This window comes from Podarcis liolepis, assembly GCF_965112155.1.
Source record: "Podarcis liolepis genome assembly, chromosome: 2".
Classification (NCBI taxonomy): Eukaryota; Metazoa; Chordata; class Lepidosauria; order Squamata; family Lacertidae; genus Podarcis; species Podarcis liolepis.
The window spans coordinates 117,225,703-117,243,549 of record NC_139555.1 but is presented as its reverse complement, the minus strand read 5'-3'; the positions used below and the strand labels follow the sequence as shown (position 1 = coordinate 117,243,549).

The following is a 17,847-nucleotide window of genomic DNA, read 5'->3' as shown; positions in this document are numbered from 1 at the left end:
CTATGAAAGGGTTAAAGCAACGGCGGTCCGAATCCTAGAGCGGCCCAAGCATATGTCAAAGGAAGATGAGGCGCATGGGCGGGCGGAAGTGAGACGCTGCTTTCCGGTTCCCTCCCTCCCTCTCTTGACTGGCGCCTGAAAATGACGTAGTCGGCTGCTGGTTCTCTGCGAGGGAAACGAGAGAGCAGGTGAGTGAAAGGTGGGAAGATGCAGAGAGTCTGCCCAGGTCCGCTTCTGTTTTAATTTAATTTAATTTAATTTTTTAATTGTTCCTTATTCTGAGCTTGGGGAGGTCTCATAAGACAAGAGGACCAGGGCGACGGAGGCATCCCCATCACGTGGGTCAGCTGCTGGTAAAAGTTTCAAGCTGGCCCTCCCATTAAGCAGAATGAATTGGAGAACTGGTTTTGAATGGCCAGGTTTGGGTGCTGTGCCTTTTGTTGCTGATAGCTCCGTTGGTGAGAGCATGATGCTGATAACATCGAGGTTTGGGTTCAAGTCCCCATATGGGGCACCTGCGTCTTCCTGCGTTGCAGGGGGTTGGACTGGATGACCCTCACGGGTCCCCTCCCATCGCACGGTTAGACTTTCCAAGTGCAGGGTGCTATTTTCCACCCTGCCGCAGGCAGCATAATGTCTTAGGCCAGCCCTGCTTCTGGGCTGCTGAGATCCCCCACCCATTCCCAATCTTATGTATGGCCTTATTTCCACTATACATTTAAAGCAGTCTCATACCACTTTCAGCAGTCGCTGCTTCCTCCATAAAATCCTGGGGAGCGCAATTTGTTAAGGGAACTGAGAATTGTTAAGAGACACATGCCCACATTCCCCTCCAATTCCAAGAGTGTCTTCTCAATTCAGCCGTTTTCTAAGGGACTCTGGGATTGTTTTAAAGTGTTCTAGAGGCTGTAGGAAGCTATCCTGGCTGTTTACATCACCTTGGCTTGTGAAGCACGGGGGGGGGGGGATTATCATGTGCCTTTAGTATTTTTGTCTGTAGGCTCCTTGGGAATTAAAATAGATTTTTGGAGGTGCGGAAATAGCAGACCCAATTAATATGGGGTATTCAGAGATTCCGAGAGGTTTTAGTCTTCAGTCCTGTTGCAGGAACCAACCCCCCCAATCATTCAGTTTGTACAAACTTCACACACACTCACACACTACATACACTACGCTTCTGTTATAAATTCATAGAAAATCAACCATACATTGGATTTTCACTGTTCCACTTTTATTTTACTCCATGAAGGAAGGACTACAAAATGGGGAAGGTTTGATACAGGGCAGCCATAATCCCTTGAGCATACCAGCACATCCACAGGAGCCCTGCCCAGTTGCTATGCCAACCCTGATGGTCCTAGACAGAAGACCATCAAGATCACAAAGAACTTGCATATGGGAGTGGATTCAGCACGACTGGAACAAAGGACAATAATCAGCTCTTCCCTCTGGGGGCAGGAAACTGCAAACTTCCCTCTGTCACCTGGAAAGTACTCATGGGGAGGGGGGAGGGGGAACCAGCCAGGTGACAGGACACTCAGGTTACCACCACAACTCCTCCCTCAACCCCTCCTTTCTGTGATGTAGGTGTGATGTATCTGAGGGGTCGTCTTAGGTTATACCCCTTCTGTGATGTATGTATGATGTTTCGGGGGGGGGGGTGGTCTTGATCTACAGGGTGGCAATTTCAAAAGTCTTTATAAGGCCTTGCACACCATTTTTCTGGGTCCCTCCTCTCTCCTGCGGGTCAGGGGAGCACCCTGTTTCAACAGACCAATAAAGGCCAAGCCTACAGGCTGCTGTTTTGCTCCAAGTTATTCTGGTTGGTGTCTTTGTTTTTGTCCAAGGGAGCCCTTGGATTTTTCCGTTAACAGTCCTATAGATTTTCTCTCTTATTTTTCCCTCCACTCCCCCCTCAGTAAGTGAAGTTTGGTCGTATCAGCTTCAAGGACAGTCAGATTCTGCTGGTTGTTGAAAGATCCAGATGGTTTGCAGTCTCATTTGAAGAGTCCAGCTGGATGAATATCTTTAGCTGAAGGACAAGGATATTAGCAAGGGCGCTGAGACATCCCTAAAGGGTTGATAGTAAAAGAGAGAGCAGAGAAGAGGCACAACAAGACCAGTCCCTGTGGGAAGAAAAAAGCTGTGACGCAAGAGATTGTGGCTGGTGCTAAAGCTGGCCATGGAACCCGAAATCAAAATGGAGCAGAGCTGGAGCCCTGAATTTGGAGAGCAAAGATCAATTTGTCCGAAAACTGGGAGGCTCAAGGAAGTTCTTGTGGAAGCCCAACAAAATGTGAAACAGGAGCCAAACGATGAGCCATCAAGGAACTGGGACGCCCAGTTGCAGGAGTTTTTGAAGATGCTACAGGATTCCCATTCTGGAGAGGGAAACCCACAAGTGCCTGAGACAAGGGATTGGGACAATCTCAAAGTATTGGAGGTTACTTCTGAGGGAGTGACAGATGACCACAGCTGGCCCAGAGCATTGTGGGCTTCCCAAATCCAGCCACGTCTTGCTGGGGAAGCCCAAGAGGACCATGAGACCAATCTGGGTGCCACTCCCAGTGGGAAGGAAAAGGCAAGAACTCCGTCTGGGGATGGTGCCGAGATGGAAAGGCAGCGCCGGTGTTTTCGTGAGCTCTGCTACGAAGAGGCCGATGGGCCTTACAAGCTTTGCAGGCAGCTCCAGGAGTGTTGCCACCAGTGGCTGAAGCCAGAGAGACACACCAAGGAGCAGATCCTGGAGCTGGTGACCCTGGAGCAGTTCCTGGCTGTCCTGCCCTCAGAGATGCAGAGCTGGGTGAGACAACGTAACCCAGGGAGCTGTGCCTGGGCAGTGACCCTGGCGGAGGAATTCCTTCTGAGGCAGAAGGAGGTCAACAGCTGGGAAGTGCAGGTAAGATGATGTTTCCAAAGCTGTGTCCTTGGTCACATCCACAGCATACATTTGTCGCACGTGTGGATCATATGGCTTCCTCCAAAGTGTCCTGGGAAGTGTAGTTTATTAAGGGTGCTGTGTGTTGTAGCTCTGTGAGGGGTAAACTACAGTTCCCAGAACTCAATAGGGAAAAGCCATGTGCTTTAAATGTGTACTGCAGGCATTGCAAGCATGCCTGAATTGGGTTTCGAAAATGGTGCCCTTGAACCACTCCTGGGTCTTGAGTTGCTATGACTACTACTACTACAGTGGTACCTTGGGTTACACACGCTTCAGGTTACATACGCTTCAGGTTACAGACTCCACCAACACAGAAATAGTACCTCGGGTTAAGAACTTTGCTTCAGGAGGAGAACAGAAATTGTGCTCCAGCGGCGTGGCGGCAGCGGGAGGCCCCATTAGCTAAAGTGGTGCTTCAGGTTAAGAACAGTTTCAGGTTAAGAACAGATCTCCAGAACGAATTAAGTACTTAACCCGAGGTACCGCTGTACTATTACTGTATTATTATTATTATTATTATAACTTATTATCAGTCTGTTTTTTTGCCGATGCAACCCAAAACGACATACAACAATGTTCGTAAGCCCAAAGCCCCAATTGGGCACCCAGCCACCTTGACAAAGCCAGTCTCAAGGCAGGAGTGGGGAGCAAGTCAGCAGTAACTCACAAAGTGTCAGTGAAATTCACTCATTATTCAAAGAAACAAAGCAGCTCAGGCCTAGTGATCACAGCAGTTCTTCCCGGTAGATCTTGACCCAATGAGGCAGTTGTGAGGAACCTGGGACTCCTTCCTCTTGTCTCCCTTTGCTCCACCCTCTTCATTCCCCTTTGTGTTCTGGGAGACTAGGGGGCTCATATTATGTCCTTACATTCTTGGACAGATTGTGATAATATCAAGTCCTTGTAATAAGTAACATTTATTGCCAACCTCTAAACACACATTTTGCCTGCACTGTGACTTGGTTTTGAACTGACTCTTCTCCCCTCCATCTTCCCCACTGGCAGATCACAGGGATGTCAGAAAAGGAGCTTGTAAATCCCTGCAAGGCAGAACAGTCTCTGCCAGGCATGGTGAAGATGCAGCTTTCCACAAGGCCCAAGCAGGGGGACAAGCAGAGTGTGAGCTTATTGGGTGAGTTCCTCTGGGGTCTGTCTCTTCGAATATCTCAGGACTCCTGACTTTCCAGTTTTGTTGCTTTCCCCCACCTAAAATGGAAGGCTCGTCTTCCCAGGTCACCTTCAAGCTCTGTGGGTTTTGGGGCCTAAAACTGTCCACACAACTGGCCACTGCCTGCTAAGTACAGTGGTGCCCCGCAAGACGAATGCCTCGCAAGACGAAAAACTCGCTAGACGAAAGGGTTTTTTGTTTTTTGAGCTGCTTCGCAAGACGAATTTCCCTATGGGCTTGCTTCACAAGACAAAAACGTCTTGCAAGTTTGTTTCCTTTTTCGTAAAACCGTTAATACCCAGGGTGCATTGCTTGAAGAGGTGCAGTTGCGACTTGACTTCGAGGAGCAACTCATAGCACGCGGTGTGGTAGCCTTTTTTGAGGTTTTTGAAGACTTTGGTGATTTTTGAAGCTTTTCCAAAACTTCTTTTGCAGCCATTTGGTAAGTTAAACTTTTAAAACTTTTTGGGGGGTTTTTGTATTTTGGGTTGGGGTGTTTGGAATTCAAGGACTTGGTGTTGGGGAGGGGTTTGCAAGAATCTGGAAGCTTGTGTGTTTTTTTCTGCATTTTTATTATTTTCTGTGACCATTGGGCCACTCTGCTGGTTTTTTTAAAAAAAAATCTGGGTTTGAATTTCTGTGTGGTGGGTGGCTGGGGGAACAGTTGAGGAGGGGTTTGCAAGAATCTGGAAGCTTGTATGGTTTTTTTCTGAATTTTTATGATTTTCTGTGACCAGTGGGCCACTCTGCTGTTTTTTTTAAAAAAAAAATCTGGATTTGAATTTCTGTGTGGTGGGTGGCTGGGGGAACAGTTGGGGTGGGGTTTGCAACAGTTGGGGAGGGGCTGGGGGAACAGTTGGGGAGGGGTTTGCAACAGTTGGGGAGGGGCTGGGGGAACAGTTGGGGAGGGGTTTGCAATTTCTCTGTGGTGGGTGGCTGGGGGAATAGTTGAGGTTTTTGAAGACTTTAGTGATTTTTGAAGCTTTTCCAAAACTTCTTTTGCAGTCATTCGGTAAGTTAAACTTTTAAAACTTTTTGGGGGGTTTTTGGATTTTGGGTTGGGGTGTTTGGAATTCAAGGACTTGGTTCTGGGTTTGAACTTCTGTGTGGTGGGTAGCTGGGTGCTTTTGAATTTTTTGGATGTGAAGCACTGATTTTTTAATTTTTTTGGGTTTGCGAAGGTAGGAGCTGTGCTGCCATGGGACCCAAGAAGACTGCTGCTGCAGAGGCCGGCGAGGGGAAGAAGGAGAAGGTGACGCTGGAAATGAAGAAGGAGATCATCCGGAAGCATGACGATGGAATGCGTGTGACAGACCTCGCCAGGGAGTACGGGAGGAATCCATCAACCATCGCGACCATCCTGAAGATGAGGGAGAAGATCCTTGCGACTGATGCAGCCAAGGGAGTCAGCAGGATCGTGAAGAACCGCCCAGCTGTTCTGGAGGAGGTGGAGAAGTTGCTGCTCATCTGGTTAGAAGAGAAGCGGCGTGCAGGGGACACAGTGACTGAGGCCGTCATTTGTGAGAAGGCCAAGGCCTTGCACGCAGACCTCGTCCGGGAACAGCCAGGAACCTCAGGCGAGCCAGAAGTCTTCAAGGCAAGCAGAGGCTGGTTTAACCGGTTCAAGACAAGATCTGGAATCCACAGCGTGGTCAGGTATGGAGAGGCTGCCAGTTCTGATGTTTCTGCGGCTGAAGACTTTGCAGCGGAGTTCCTGGAGGTTGTGAAGATGGAGGGCTACGTTCCACAGCAGGTCTTCAACTGCGACGAGACCAGGCTGTTTTGGAAGAGGATGCCCAAAAGGACTTTCATCACACAGGAGGAGGCCGAGTTGCCTGGCCACAAGCCCATGAAGGACCGCCTGACCCTGCTCTTCTGTGCCAACGCAAGCGGCGACCTGAAGATCAAGCCCCTGCTGGTGTACCACTTGGAGAACCCACGGGCCTTCAAGAAACACAAGGTCGACAAGGAGCAGCTGAGTGTCATGTGGCGATCCAACAGTAAGGCTTGGGTCACACGTGTGCTGTTTGTGGACTGGGTCAATCTTGCTTTTGGCCCTGCTGTCAAACAGTACCTGCTGGACAACGACCTGCCGCTGAAGGCTTTGCTTCTGATGGACAATGCTCCTGCTCATCCTAAAGGCCTTGAGGAGGACTTGTTGGAGGAATTCAGCTTCATCAGCATCATGTTCCTGCCACCTAACACCACGCCACTGCTCCAGCCGATGGATCAGCAGGTCATCGCCAATTTCAAAAAACTCTACACCAAGGAGCTTTTCAGGCGATGCTTCGAGGTGACTGATTGCACCACCATCACCCTGCGGGAATTCTGGAAGGACCACTTCGACATCGTCACCTGCTTGAAGATGATCACCACAGCCTGGAACGGGATCAGCCAAAGAAATTTGAATTGCGCTTGGCGCAGCCTGTGGCCGGACTGTGTGGCACCAAGTGACTCTGATGCACCAGAGTCAACAGTGGTGCAGGACATTGTTGCCTTGGGGAGGACCATGGGCCTGGAGGTCACAGAGGAGGACATCAGTGAGCTGGTGGAGGAGCACGACCACGAGCTAACCACCCAGGAGCTGGTCGAACTGCAGGCAGAGGCTGCGCAGGAGCAGGCCTCGCTGGAAGAGGAGGGAGCAACTGAGGAACGGCTGTCCTCCAAAGAACTGAGGAACATTTGCCGGAAGTGGAAGGATGTGCAGGCTTTTGCACAGCGGCACCACCCTGACAAGCATGTGGCACGTGACCTTGTGAACACTTTTGATACGATGGTCATGTCACCTTTCAGGGAGGTGCTGAAAAGGCGGATGAAGCAGCAGACCATGGGCAGGTTCTTCAGCAAGAAGCAAAGAGTGGAAGAGGAACCTTCTTCGAGTGGTCCCCCAGAGTCTTAGAAAATGTACTGTACACTTTGTTGATTTTTAAATGTTTTTCTGTCATGTTTAGAAAATTAATTGTTCCTTCAATTTTTGAAATGCTCTTTACAGTATGTGTGACTTTAAAGAGCACTTAATAAACTCTTGTTGTACCAAATTTGGCTTTGTTTGGACTTTTTTTGACCATAGGAATGCATTAATTGAATTTCAATGCATTCCTATGGGATTTCGTGCTTCGCAAGACGAAAAATTCGCTAGACGAAAAAACTCGCGGAACGAATTAATTTCGTCTTGTGAGGCACCACTGTAGTGGTCCTGCTCAATCATGGGGCAAATCAATCATTTTTGCAAAGGTGGCAGAAGCACGGAGAGGGAAGCTTGCATCTGTAATTCAAAAAATTCAGTACCTATATATACAATTCAGAAACACACAGATAGATAGATTTAGAACTGGAAAATGTGCAGAAAGGAACTTCAAAAATGATCACCTCCTCTAGAATAAAAGGTTCCGCATTTGTTAGAAATTGATCTCTTATTGTGGTGACACCTACACAGTGGAACAGGGATCCCTGCCTGTTGACAGTAAGCAGGCATACCCTTTTTTATATAAAATATTTATTAAGGGTTTTAAACAATTTAAAACAATACAACAAACTTCCCATTCACAATCCAAAAAAGAAAAGAAAAACACCATAAGCCAAAAAAAGACAAAAAAGGCATACAAAGCATATAGAAAAAACAAGCAAGAAAGACATAAAAAACATAAAAAAGAAAATAATTCCGTTTCTTAAATATTATTTCCATAGCCCTCTTTCATGACTCCCTCACATCTCCCTTTTCTGTGTTCCTGTTTACAAAATCATGTTCAGCAATACTTCACCTTCTCTCAAAATTTGTTTTAAATTGTACATTTCAACTATTATGTCTCCAAATTTACCCTTTGTTATCAAGTATTTAAATATTTAAGCTTGACATAATATTATTCAAATTTCATCTTTGTTCTTATAATTCAGTTATTTTCATACTCCTTTCCGCTAGATTACTAATGCCATGTTGTCTTTATATCCTGCATCATTCTAGCATTCATACAATTTACAATACTTTTGCAAATACCCCTTGAATTTCTTCCAGTCCTCTTCCACTGTCTCTTCTCCCAGGTCTCGGATTCTGCCAGTCATTTCTGCCAATTCCATGTAGTCTATCAGTTGCATCTGCCATTCTTCCAGAGTGGGCAAATCTTGAGTCTTCCAGTATTTCAGTATTTTGCGATGAGTATTCTTGCTGCTGTTGTCGCATACATAAAAAAAGTTCGGTCCTTCTTTGACACCATTTGGCCGACAATGCCCAAGAGGAAGGCCTCTGGTTTCTTAAGGAAGGTATATTTGAATACCTTTTTTAGCTCTTGTTAAAGCATTTTTTGTTTATAGACAACCCTAGTAAGATATTAGAATGCTGATAGGTTTTTGGTTTATTGCTGGTTTTAATTTTCTGAGTATTTTAATTGTTTTTACTGCAATCTTACTGTTTTATTATTTTTAAAAACTGTTCTGGGGTTCTCTAAAATCAAACGTCTTATAAATTTTGGGGGCTATTTAATTTGGTGGGGGGAAACATAGTAGAGCTGTCTACATTTAGGCATGGAATGGAGAAAGGGAATAGGGGCAAAAAAGAAGTCCACTTCCTCATAATACTTTGTATCACAAGTGGTAGAAGATTCATGAGAGACAAAATAGGAAGCACTTCTTCACAAAGAGCAAAGCTGGAGCCAGTGCTGTTTTTCTAGAAAAAAGAGGTGCCGGAACTCAGTGTGAACACTTCCCTTGTTCTCTTATAATGGCAATGGCACCCACCTGAGAGGAGCCAGAACCAAACCAAACTCCGGTGTGTTCCGGCTGAAAAAAAAGCCCGGATTGGAGCTGTGTCTGATTCCTACCCTGATTCTGTTTTTCTTCCAGCAGGGGACAGGCGACTGAGTGAAAGCAAGAGGCCGAAGCGCTTGCGAGAAAGTCCTGAACCAACAGAGCAGCGGAAGACAACCTTGAAAGCAGGCCAAGAGAAGGATTTCCTGTTCCAGGGAGAAGCTGATAAGAACCAGCGTAGGGCAGAGACACAGAAGAGGAAAGACACAGAGAAGAAAGCAGACCCAATTATTATCCAAGAGGGTGTTTGCAAAGATGCCACCCAGCAGCATGAAAAGAACGACATGGAATATGACACGGGTGGGGAAATCTGTGGTCAAAAGGCCCATGGGAGTACAGAGGGGGATATTCCCACAGAGGAGACGCCATACAAGTGTTGGCAATGCGGTCGGAGCTTCAGCAGCAGCTCAGACCTTTTGATACACGAGAGAAGCCACGTAGGTGAGAAACTGTATAAATGCTCCCACTGTGGAGAGAGAGAGACAATCCAGACTGGCCAGACTGCGCATAAATGTTCCCACTGCGGGAAAAACTTTCACTGGCTCCCTCAAGTAAAAACCCGTGGGAGAGAAGAACGTTACTCCTGCACAGAATGCGATAAAAGCTACTCCTCCAAGTCGGTCCTCCTCAAACACCAGCAACTCCACAGAGGCGAGAAACCTTATAAATGCTGCTTTTGCCCGGAATCCTACATAAACTGGTGGGAGCTCAAAGCTCATCGGCAAACTCACCGAGGCGACACACCACATAAGCCATATAAATGTTCGCACTGCGGGAAGTTCTTCCTTTGGAACTCACAGTTTCTGTCCCGCGAGAGTAGCCACACAGCCTTCTGCTGCTACTGCGGGAAAGGCTTCATAAAAAACTCGGAGCTCGTTGAACATGAGAAGACCCACACAGTAGAGGAGCCGTTGGCGTGTTTTATCTGTGGGGAAAACTTTGGAGTCAGTGCTGAACTGCTTGCCCATGTGCGGAAGCACAGAGAGAACCAGCTTCAATGCTCGGTTTGTGGAGGTCTTCAAGAACAGTTTGTAAGCCCGTGAACTAGAAGTTATGGGTGACAGCCCATCACTGCCTCCCGCTTGCACAACGTACTTCTCCTGGTGTTGTATATTTTAGCCATCAAAGGCCTGATTTAAAAATATTAAAATTGTAATGTTTTGAAATTCCTCGTGAATATGAAGGGTGTGCGTGAACCTGCGCTTGGTCAGATTTCAGAGGCATTACAGGCGACGACCGGTTTAGCGGTGTCTGATTTCACAGGCGTGCATGGCACCAAACCCAGAAGTAGCCCCCAAAGGTCATAAAGTTGTCACAAAAGGGGGGGGGGGCGGACAGGGCAAGGTAGGTTTATGCATGCGAGTGTCCAGAACGTAACCCCCACACAAAACGAGGACTGCATGTGTATGCATCTGAAATCTGGTTGATGGAAAGCAGAGGAAGGGAAAGGACTTTTGTGCCCAGTTCCCACTTGTGAGTTTCTCACAAGCGTCCTCTTAGCTCCTGCGATAACAGGATGCTTGTGGGACTTAGCCCTCTGGACATCAGGCAGGTACCTTTGCCGCTTTCTTTTTGACACCTGCTGAAAAGCATTTTGTCCAGACGTGTAGACGTTGGAGAGTTTTAACTTCTCCTCAATTTACTGCTGATTTCAATTTTTTTAAAGGTTTCTAATTACTTGTTTTTAACTGCTTTTAACCGATCTGTTTAATATTTCTTGTAAACTGCTTAGAGGTTCTGTTTTTACAATCAAGCGATACATTTTGTCATATAAGGCAATAAAAATGCCGGGTTAGATAGATCAGGGACTGATCCAGAAGGCTCCTCTTAACTTTGTTGTGCCACCTACGTGCCAGCCATCAGCCACTTCATGTGCTGGAGTTCCCCAGAAAACTAAGGAAACCAGGCCTGATGAGGACCGGTTGAAGGAGCTGGGTATGTTAACCTGGAGGAGACTGAGAGGAGATAGGATAGCCGTCTTCAAATATCTCAAGGGCTGTCATGTGGAATATGGAGCAAGCTGGTTTTCTCCAGCTCTGGATGATTAGGACCCAAACCAGTGGCTTCATGTTACAAGGAAGGAGATGCTGATTTAACATCAGGAAGAGCTTTCTGATGGTAAGAGCTGTTTGACAGAGGAATGGTCTCCCTCGGGAGATGGTGGACTCTGGGGTGCACATGTGCTGTGTCCAATTGGTGTCATGATGGTGGTACCCGCCCTTATTCTGGTAGGAAGTGCTTAGTGGGGGCCCAAAAAATGAGGGGGCGAGGAGGAGGGTCCGTTGAGTTGGGACAAGAACTCCTGGGGGCAGCAGCAGAAGCACAAGCGCCAAAGGGACAGCTGCAGGGCGGTGGGGACGAGGCTGAGTAGGGAGACCCTCTCAAAGGAAAGGAAGAGAATAGCAGGAAGGCCATTGTGGCAGAGGTGGCACAACTTCTGATTCCCTTGACCCCCCCCTTTTTAAAAAAAGTACATTTCTCTTCTGACCCCATTACTAGTGACACCTCTCCTATTACATAATTACTGGACATGCCCCCACCTGTTTCCCTTTCAATGCCCTTCAGCTTTCAGGCTCTTATACAGCATGTTTCTTTTCAGCCATTTAAAAAACATTTTGCAGTCCATTAACACCTCCGCCACCATAGAGAGAGGCAGTGTGGTCCAGTGTGTAGCACAAGGACTTGGGGGATGCAGATTCAAATCCCGCCCAACAGCGACAAAGTCCATTGAGTGCTTCTGAGGACCCTAGCCTATCTCACAAGGGGAAAGGAGGACAGGAAAAACCACGGACCTACTTTATCTCCCTAGAGAAAATGTGAGGTATAAATGTAACAATAAATAAAAAACGTTGGCATGTGGGTAACCCGACTGAGAGGTGTTAACAATGACCTTTTGGTGTTGTAAAATGTTTTCAGATATTTAGACTGCTTTTAAATGGCTTAAATATGTTTTGTTTTGTTTTGTTTTGTGGTCCTTGGCCACTCATTGGTTTGCCACCCTGGGCTCTTTTGATATTTATTAAGGTTTGGAAAATTACTGTGGGGTTTTTGCGTGAAAGAGACCGTCAACATGCAATATCTGGATCTGAAGATTGAAAATAATATTGGCTTATAGAAAATAGAATGATTGGATGTCAGTTTGAGTGAATGCTTTGAACAAGTTGTTATATTTACTTGACAGGGAATCAGAAGTCTTTCCGTCTTTTTCTATTTCTCCCTTTTTCTTCTTTTTATTTTTTCCCTTCTCCTATTTCTTTTTAGATTAGATTTTTTAAAATATTCCTTTTATTCAGGTATAAGAATATACTTTGCACTGTGTATAAACTTTTGAATATCTTTGGATGAGTATCAATAAAAATAAAATGTGGAAAAAAGGAACCAGTAGTGTTGTCCATAATCTGCCCAGCCCCATATGTTACTCTTAGAGGTGGATTTGTAGCTGGTTGACTACATCTTTTTTCCAGGATGATGAGGAACCATTAATGAGTACTCTATTTAAAAGGGCATTGGAAAACAATCAGCCAAAGGCCTGTTTGAAGATAAATTCGGTGAATTCCTATTGAGGTATTATTTATTGGAACTCTTATAGTGTTACTGTCTGCTGCCAAGGGAATGGCGGGGGGGGGGGGAGTCTACAATTTTTGTCTCTTTTGCTGCTTTTGCAGATCATTACTGGAATGAATCCTCTCAAAGGGCAACCCAAAAACTGCTATTGTGAGGTAATTGTTGGTCTTTATACCGTCATTCTGGTCTGGAACGAAACTCCCAACTGGGCCTGAGAGGCAGATTTAGTCTCCTCGGGAGATCCTGAGGTGGGTTTCATAATTTCCCCCCAGATAAAAAATAGGGAGGAGGGTCTCTCCAGAGAACGAGGCTCCTGAGAACGTGTAGAGTTCGGCTCCTGAGTCAGCAGCATAAAAAGACACACATCCCCCTTCATAGTCCAGAGTCACCCGGATCCTCCTGGGCTCCTCACTCAGGGACAGAGGAGAGGGAAAAGGGGATGAGAAGGCCCAGTACTTCCCTCCCGACTTCCCCACAGCCCAGATCTGTGGCTTAAGGAGAAGCTGCCCTTTCTCTCCACAGACTTCCTGGCGACCCCCAAAGCCCAATATTCCCCACTTTTCACAGTGACTTCCCAGAAATGGCTGCCTGTTGTGAATCCCTCACGTCCCAACACACAAGGCCAGTCACTGAATCTCTCAGGATTATCAGGCAGGGCTTGACGTTTGTCTCCCCATTTCACGCTTTTCTGATCCTTGGACAGGATGAGTTCAGGATGGGCTGTGTCTGGATCCAGAGTGACATTTGCTGTTGGGGAGAAGATGAGGGAAAGAGAAGATTAGGCAGAGTCAGAGACTGACATCGTGATCCAAGAAACACCCCAAGAACCAAATTCCCTCTCAGATATCGCATCCAGGATTTGGACATTCCTCTCCATCAGAATGAAGGGGAGTGAGAGAGAACAGGAGAGGAGAGGAGAGGAGAGGAGAGGAGAGAAATTCCCCTCCTCTGACACTCTCTGTGCAAAATTTGTAAAATCTGTGTAAAATCACCCCTTGCCTTTTCCTGTAAGACCTATTACAGTCGTTAAGAGCCGTCAACAGGCTCATCTCAGCTACCTGCCAATCTCCCATTCCCACCACCCTTCTGAGTAATACCCCTCCCCACCTTCTCACTATATAGAAGGGTCTGGTGACTTCTGCTTCAGTGTATCTGAAGAAGTGTGCATGCACACGAAAGCTCATACCAAGAACTAACTTAGTTGGTCTTTAAGGTGCTACTGGAAGGAATTTTTTTGTTTTGACTATGGCAGACCAACACGGCTACCTATCTGTAACTGTGTGTAAAATTGGGCATTCAAGGCTTCAGAGGTTTGGGGAACGAGAATTAAGAGAACAGCTATGGACCCTTTGTGCCCTCAAGTTGATGAACTTGGAGAACTGTTATAAAGGAGATATAATGAAATTCAGTTAAAGGGGATCTGAGGAAGTCAGTCATCAATGTGATGAAAGTTGTACATTTGAAGAGATAATCTTTTTCCCCCCTTTTTTTCTCTTGTGTGTTTATTGTCTATTGTAGTGTGGTGTGTTTCCCCCCTCTCTTTGTTGTGCATTTTGTTATGTTATTTTTGTGATAAATGTTGAAAAGCAAAAAAAAAAAAAAAAAGAAAAAAAAATGGTTAGAATTGGGGAGAGCATCAGGGCAGACCCACCAGGAGATGGACCAGGCCTTTGTTCTACTGCTGGGATCCAAGCCTGAGGACGAGGCAAAGAGCGGCAAAGAGCAAAGAGTTTCAAAATGCCCTATTTTACTGGCCATCAGAGTTTGAGATCCTCCAAAAGGGCCACCCCAGATTGGGGAGATGGGTGACAAAATGAAAAAGGAAGTTATGCATAATTGTAAACAGATACACATTAGGCAGAAAATCGTGGTCTTGCTATGCACTTTGGTTCATCCTCTCTTTGCGGATGCCACCATTTCTCTCCTCCGACCCCCCATGCATGAGTGACAATGTTTATGGGGCATCCTGGGGGAAATTAAATGATGGCTGCAGCAACAGGAAGGCAAGCATCATGGGGGATACCCCTGTCTGCAGCAGGAACAAAACAAAACACAATGCAATGCTCAGTTCTGGACTAATTATAACGCCCCGCATAAAATCCTTACAGCCATTTTTCATTACCTTTGAATTGCTTCCTAACACGTTTCAAGAGAGGGCTTATATCACAGAAATCCGAGATCCTTTTCTTCAGCTCTGGAGGGAAATCCAGTGTCTTCTCCAATCTCTCTCGTTTCTCATACCTGGTGAAAAGAAAAACAATGTTAGTCCATTCATAGAATCATACAGCCGAATCTGACTTTGAGCGTCATTTAGTCAAACCCCCTGCAATTCAGGAATCTCAACTAAATTATCCATGACAAGTGGCCATCCAACCTCTGCTTTAAAACCTCCAGTGAAGGACAGCCCATGACTTCCAGAGGGAGTCCTTCCACTGTCAGAAAGCTCTTTCTGATGTTGAGTTGGAATCTAATTCCTTACAACATGTATCCATTGGTTCAAATCCTACTCTGTGGAGGAGGAGAAAACAAGCTTGCTGACCTTCCATGCGACAGCCCTTAAGGGGCCTACAAAGCAAGAGAGAGATCTGATGCTTACCTATCAAATGCTGTAGGGTGTGGAGCCTTACAGCCTCTATATACTGGGGTCCTGGACCTTTTCTGACCTCACAGCGTGATGCTAATGGAAATGAGCAGGAGCCACTTACCTCTGCAAGGTGCTTCTCACATCCTAGAGGGGAAAAGAGGACAGAAATCATTGCACACCACAGACCACGCTAGAAAGACCCTTCAAACCCTGGAATGGATACGCCTGGCTCTCTGATGTCAGTCTGCCTGGCACACACCAAAGTTTTGGGTAGGAATGGCTGAATCAGTCAGTTTTGGTTTTCTCAGTTTTTAATTTCCCAATCGTAAGTTCAGTTATTCACATTTCCACATTCATCAGCAATATAGTGTGAACTTTCTCCTTTTATGTACCCCCCCCCAATATACACATTTTATAAAGTAATTTTATATAATTTGATTAATTGCTGCACATATTACCCTACTTGGCTGGAGAACTGCACTGGAAAATCCAGAGAATTGCAAATGTTGATGGGTGGCTGTGATTCAGTCTGCTTCTTGAGCACAAAGGGCAAATGAGGCAGATTCATCTTTAAGTGTGGGCTCAGCGGAATCCCCTCCCATACCTGGTTTTCAGTTTTAACTTCTTAATGTGCACCCAGTTTTGTGTGCTAAAAAACTCCCTCCTAACACACATTTCATTGTGCCGTTCATACATCAGTAAGCCTTCTAGGACACTGTCCCTAATAGGAAAAACTCACAATTTAAATCACTAGTCAGTAAGACTTGATTTAAATCTTCTTATTTTTTTTACAAAAGAACTCATTCTTGCTGGTATAATCTTAATATTTACAACCAGATGAAGGTTTTGTTTCTGGAATAATAAATTTTCGGAGTAGTTTTTACAGTTATATCAAAAATTACTGATTTGGTTGTACTATTAGAAATACATAGACAATTATGAAATTATTGTGAGGTTTAATAAGTTAACTGTTTATATTTGAACAACTTTTCTGCTGTACTCTATTGAAAGGAGAAAAATAATAATTTCCTTAATAACAATTTAAACCATTTATTTAACTAAAGCAATAACATTACAGCATATGCATCAATGTTTGTTAACTGATGTGATTAAACTTATTTTTTTAAAAAACTTAGATTGAGTTTAAGCTCATATGAAAAACTTAAAAGAAATCCTTATTTCCTGTTGAAATGGAAAACTATCTTTAGAATGATTTTTCCTCCAAAAGCATTTTATTTTAAAAGTCCAATTTAGATCAAGGAAATCCGATTTAAATAAAAGAAATCCTATATACACACACACACACACACACACACACACACACACACACAGTGGTACCTTGGGTTAAGTACTTAATTCGTTCCGGAGGTCCGTTCTTAACCTGAAACTGTTCTTAACCTGAAGCATCATGGGGCCTCCTGCTGCGGCTGTGCCGCCGGAGCCCGATTTCTGTTTTCATCCTGAAGCAAAGTTCTTAACCTGAAGCACTATTTCTGGGTTAGCGGAGTCTGTAACCTGAAGCATATGTAACCTGAAGTGTCTGTAACCCAAGGTGATTTTAAATATATTATATTATATTATATTATATTATATTATATTATATTATATTATATTATATTATATTATATTATATTATATTTTTATATATATTATACACACACACACATATAAAACTTCATTTTTATCCACCCTGGGAAATGGTGATGTCTCAGGGGACCAGTTTGAGTCTAGGGGTTGGGAATCTACTCTGTTGTTTCGGTTTCTCTTTCTTTCCCAGCATTTTTGTTTTTTAATCTCCTCCCTTCCCTCATGTTGCTCTTTCTCCTTGATTGCTCAGCTTCCTGTACAATCAGTGGTGCAGGTGCAGCAGGCAACACTTTTGTTTGGCTCCCTCCTTGGCTCCTGGGAGCTGAAGACCTTGCGAATGTGGACTTTTCTGCTCAAAGTTCGGTGGATTGACACAGGAAAGGCTGGTCTTCAGCTGGAGGGTGGGAACCAAGGCACAGCAAGCACAGTTTCTGTAGTGTAGTGGTTATCACGTTCGCCTCACACGCGAAAGGTCCCTGGTTCGAAACCAGGCAGAAACAGTTTTATTCTTTATTTGTTGAGCTTGTTTTCAGTTGCTCCTCTAGATGGTGCTCACAGCATCTAACAGCAAGAAGGCAAAGAAAGTAGAATGCAATTGAATAAGCAATTATTATTTAGTACAGAAACAAGCCTGCTGACCGAAAGTAAAATTCATGTGAATTGTTCCACTCATTTGTACCTGTGGCCCCACCCACCACTGGCAAGGACGACCTTCAAACCATCCTAAATATCTTCACAGAAGCTTGTGGAAAACTTGGCCTATCACTCAAAATCCAAAAAAACCAAATACTTCACCAGCAAGCACAAAACAACCCCTCTGCAGCACCATAAATCCCTCTCAATGGTGTAACGTTGGAAAGTGTTGATCACTTCTCCTACCTTTCCACAAGGGAGGGCCAACATTGATGCTGAAATCCAGCATCGCCTGAGCCCTGCGAGTGCAGCTTTCTCCTGACTGAAACACAGTGTTTGAGGACCGGAACATTCGCAGAGAAACCAAAATGCTTGTTTACAAAGCTATTATACTACCAACTTTACTGTACGCTTGTGAAACATGGACCACATAAACTCCATCTCCCAACTTCTCAAAAGATTACATCAACGATGTCTCCGTAAAATTTTACACATCACTTGGGAAGACAGGTGAACTAATGCCAGTGTACTGGAAGAAGCAAAGATCTCCAGTGTTGAAGCAATGATTCT

General features: G+C 45.1%; 3 protein-coding genes across 3 annotated transcripts in view; 2 read left to right on the top strand and 1 right to left on the bottom strand.

The window, feature by feature from the left end:
* Nucleotides 1–15,058, bottom strand: part of LOC310701947 (butyrophilin subfamily 1 member A1-like) — a 61,174-nt gene extending 46,116 nt beyond the window's left edge. Inside the window, exons 1-2 of the mRNA XM_083493512.1 lie at nt 14,848–15,058; nt 14,596–14,714 (exon numbers count right to left, since the gene is read on the bottom strand). Of these exons, the coding sequence (XP_083349638.1) occupies nt 14,596–14,714; nt 14,848–14,882 (154 nt within the window). The 5' untranslated portion in view covers nt 14,883–15,058. The remainder of the gene's footprint in view (nt 1–14,595; nt 14,715–14,847) is intronic.
* Nucleotides 82–7,147, top strand: LOC310701157 (tigger transposable element-derived protein 1-like). The gene is made up of 4 exons (XM_083491547.1): nt 82–188; nt 1,920–2,899; nt 3,947–4,073; nt 5,291–7,147. Exons 2-4 carry the CDS (start codon nt 2,183–2,185, stop codon nt 7,006–7,008), a joined length of 2,562 nt encoding a protein of 853 aa, XP_083347673.1. The 5' UTR covers nt 82–188; nt 1,920–2,182; the 3' UTR covers nt 7,009–7,147.
* On the top strand, nt 4,482–12,283 carry LOC310701993 (uncharacterized protein). The gene is made up of 2 exons (XM_083493592.1): nt 4,482–4,551; nt 8,949–12,283. Exon 2 carries the CDS (start codon nt 9,194–9,196, stop codon nt 9,950–9,952), a length of 759 nt encoding a protein of 252 aa, XP_083349718.1. The 5' UTR covers nt 4,482–4,551; nt 8,949–9,193; the 3' UTR covers nt 9,953–12,283.
* Nucleotides 15,059–17,847: the final 2,789 nt, after the last annotated feature.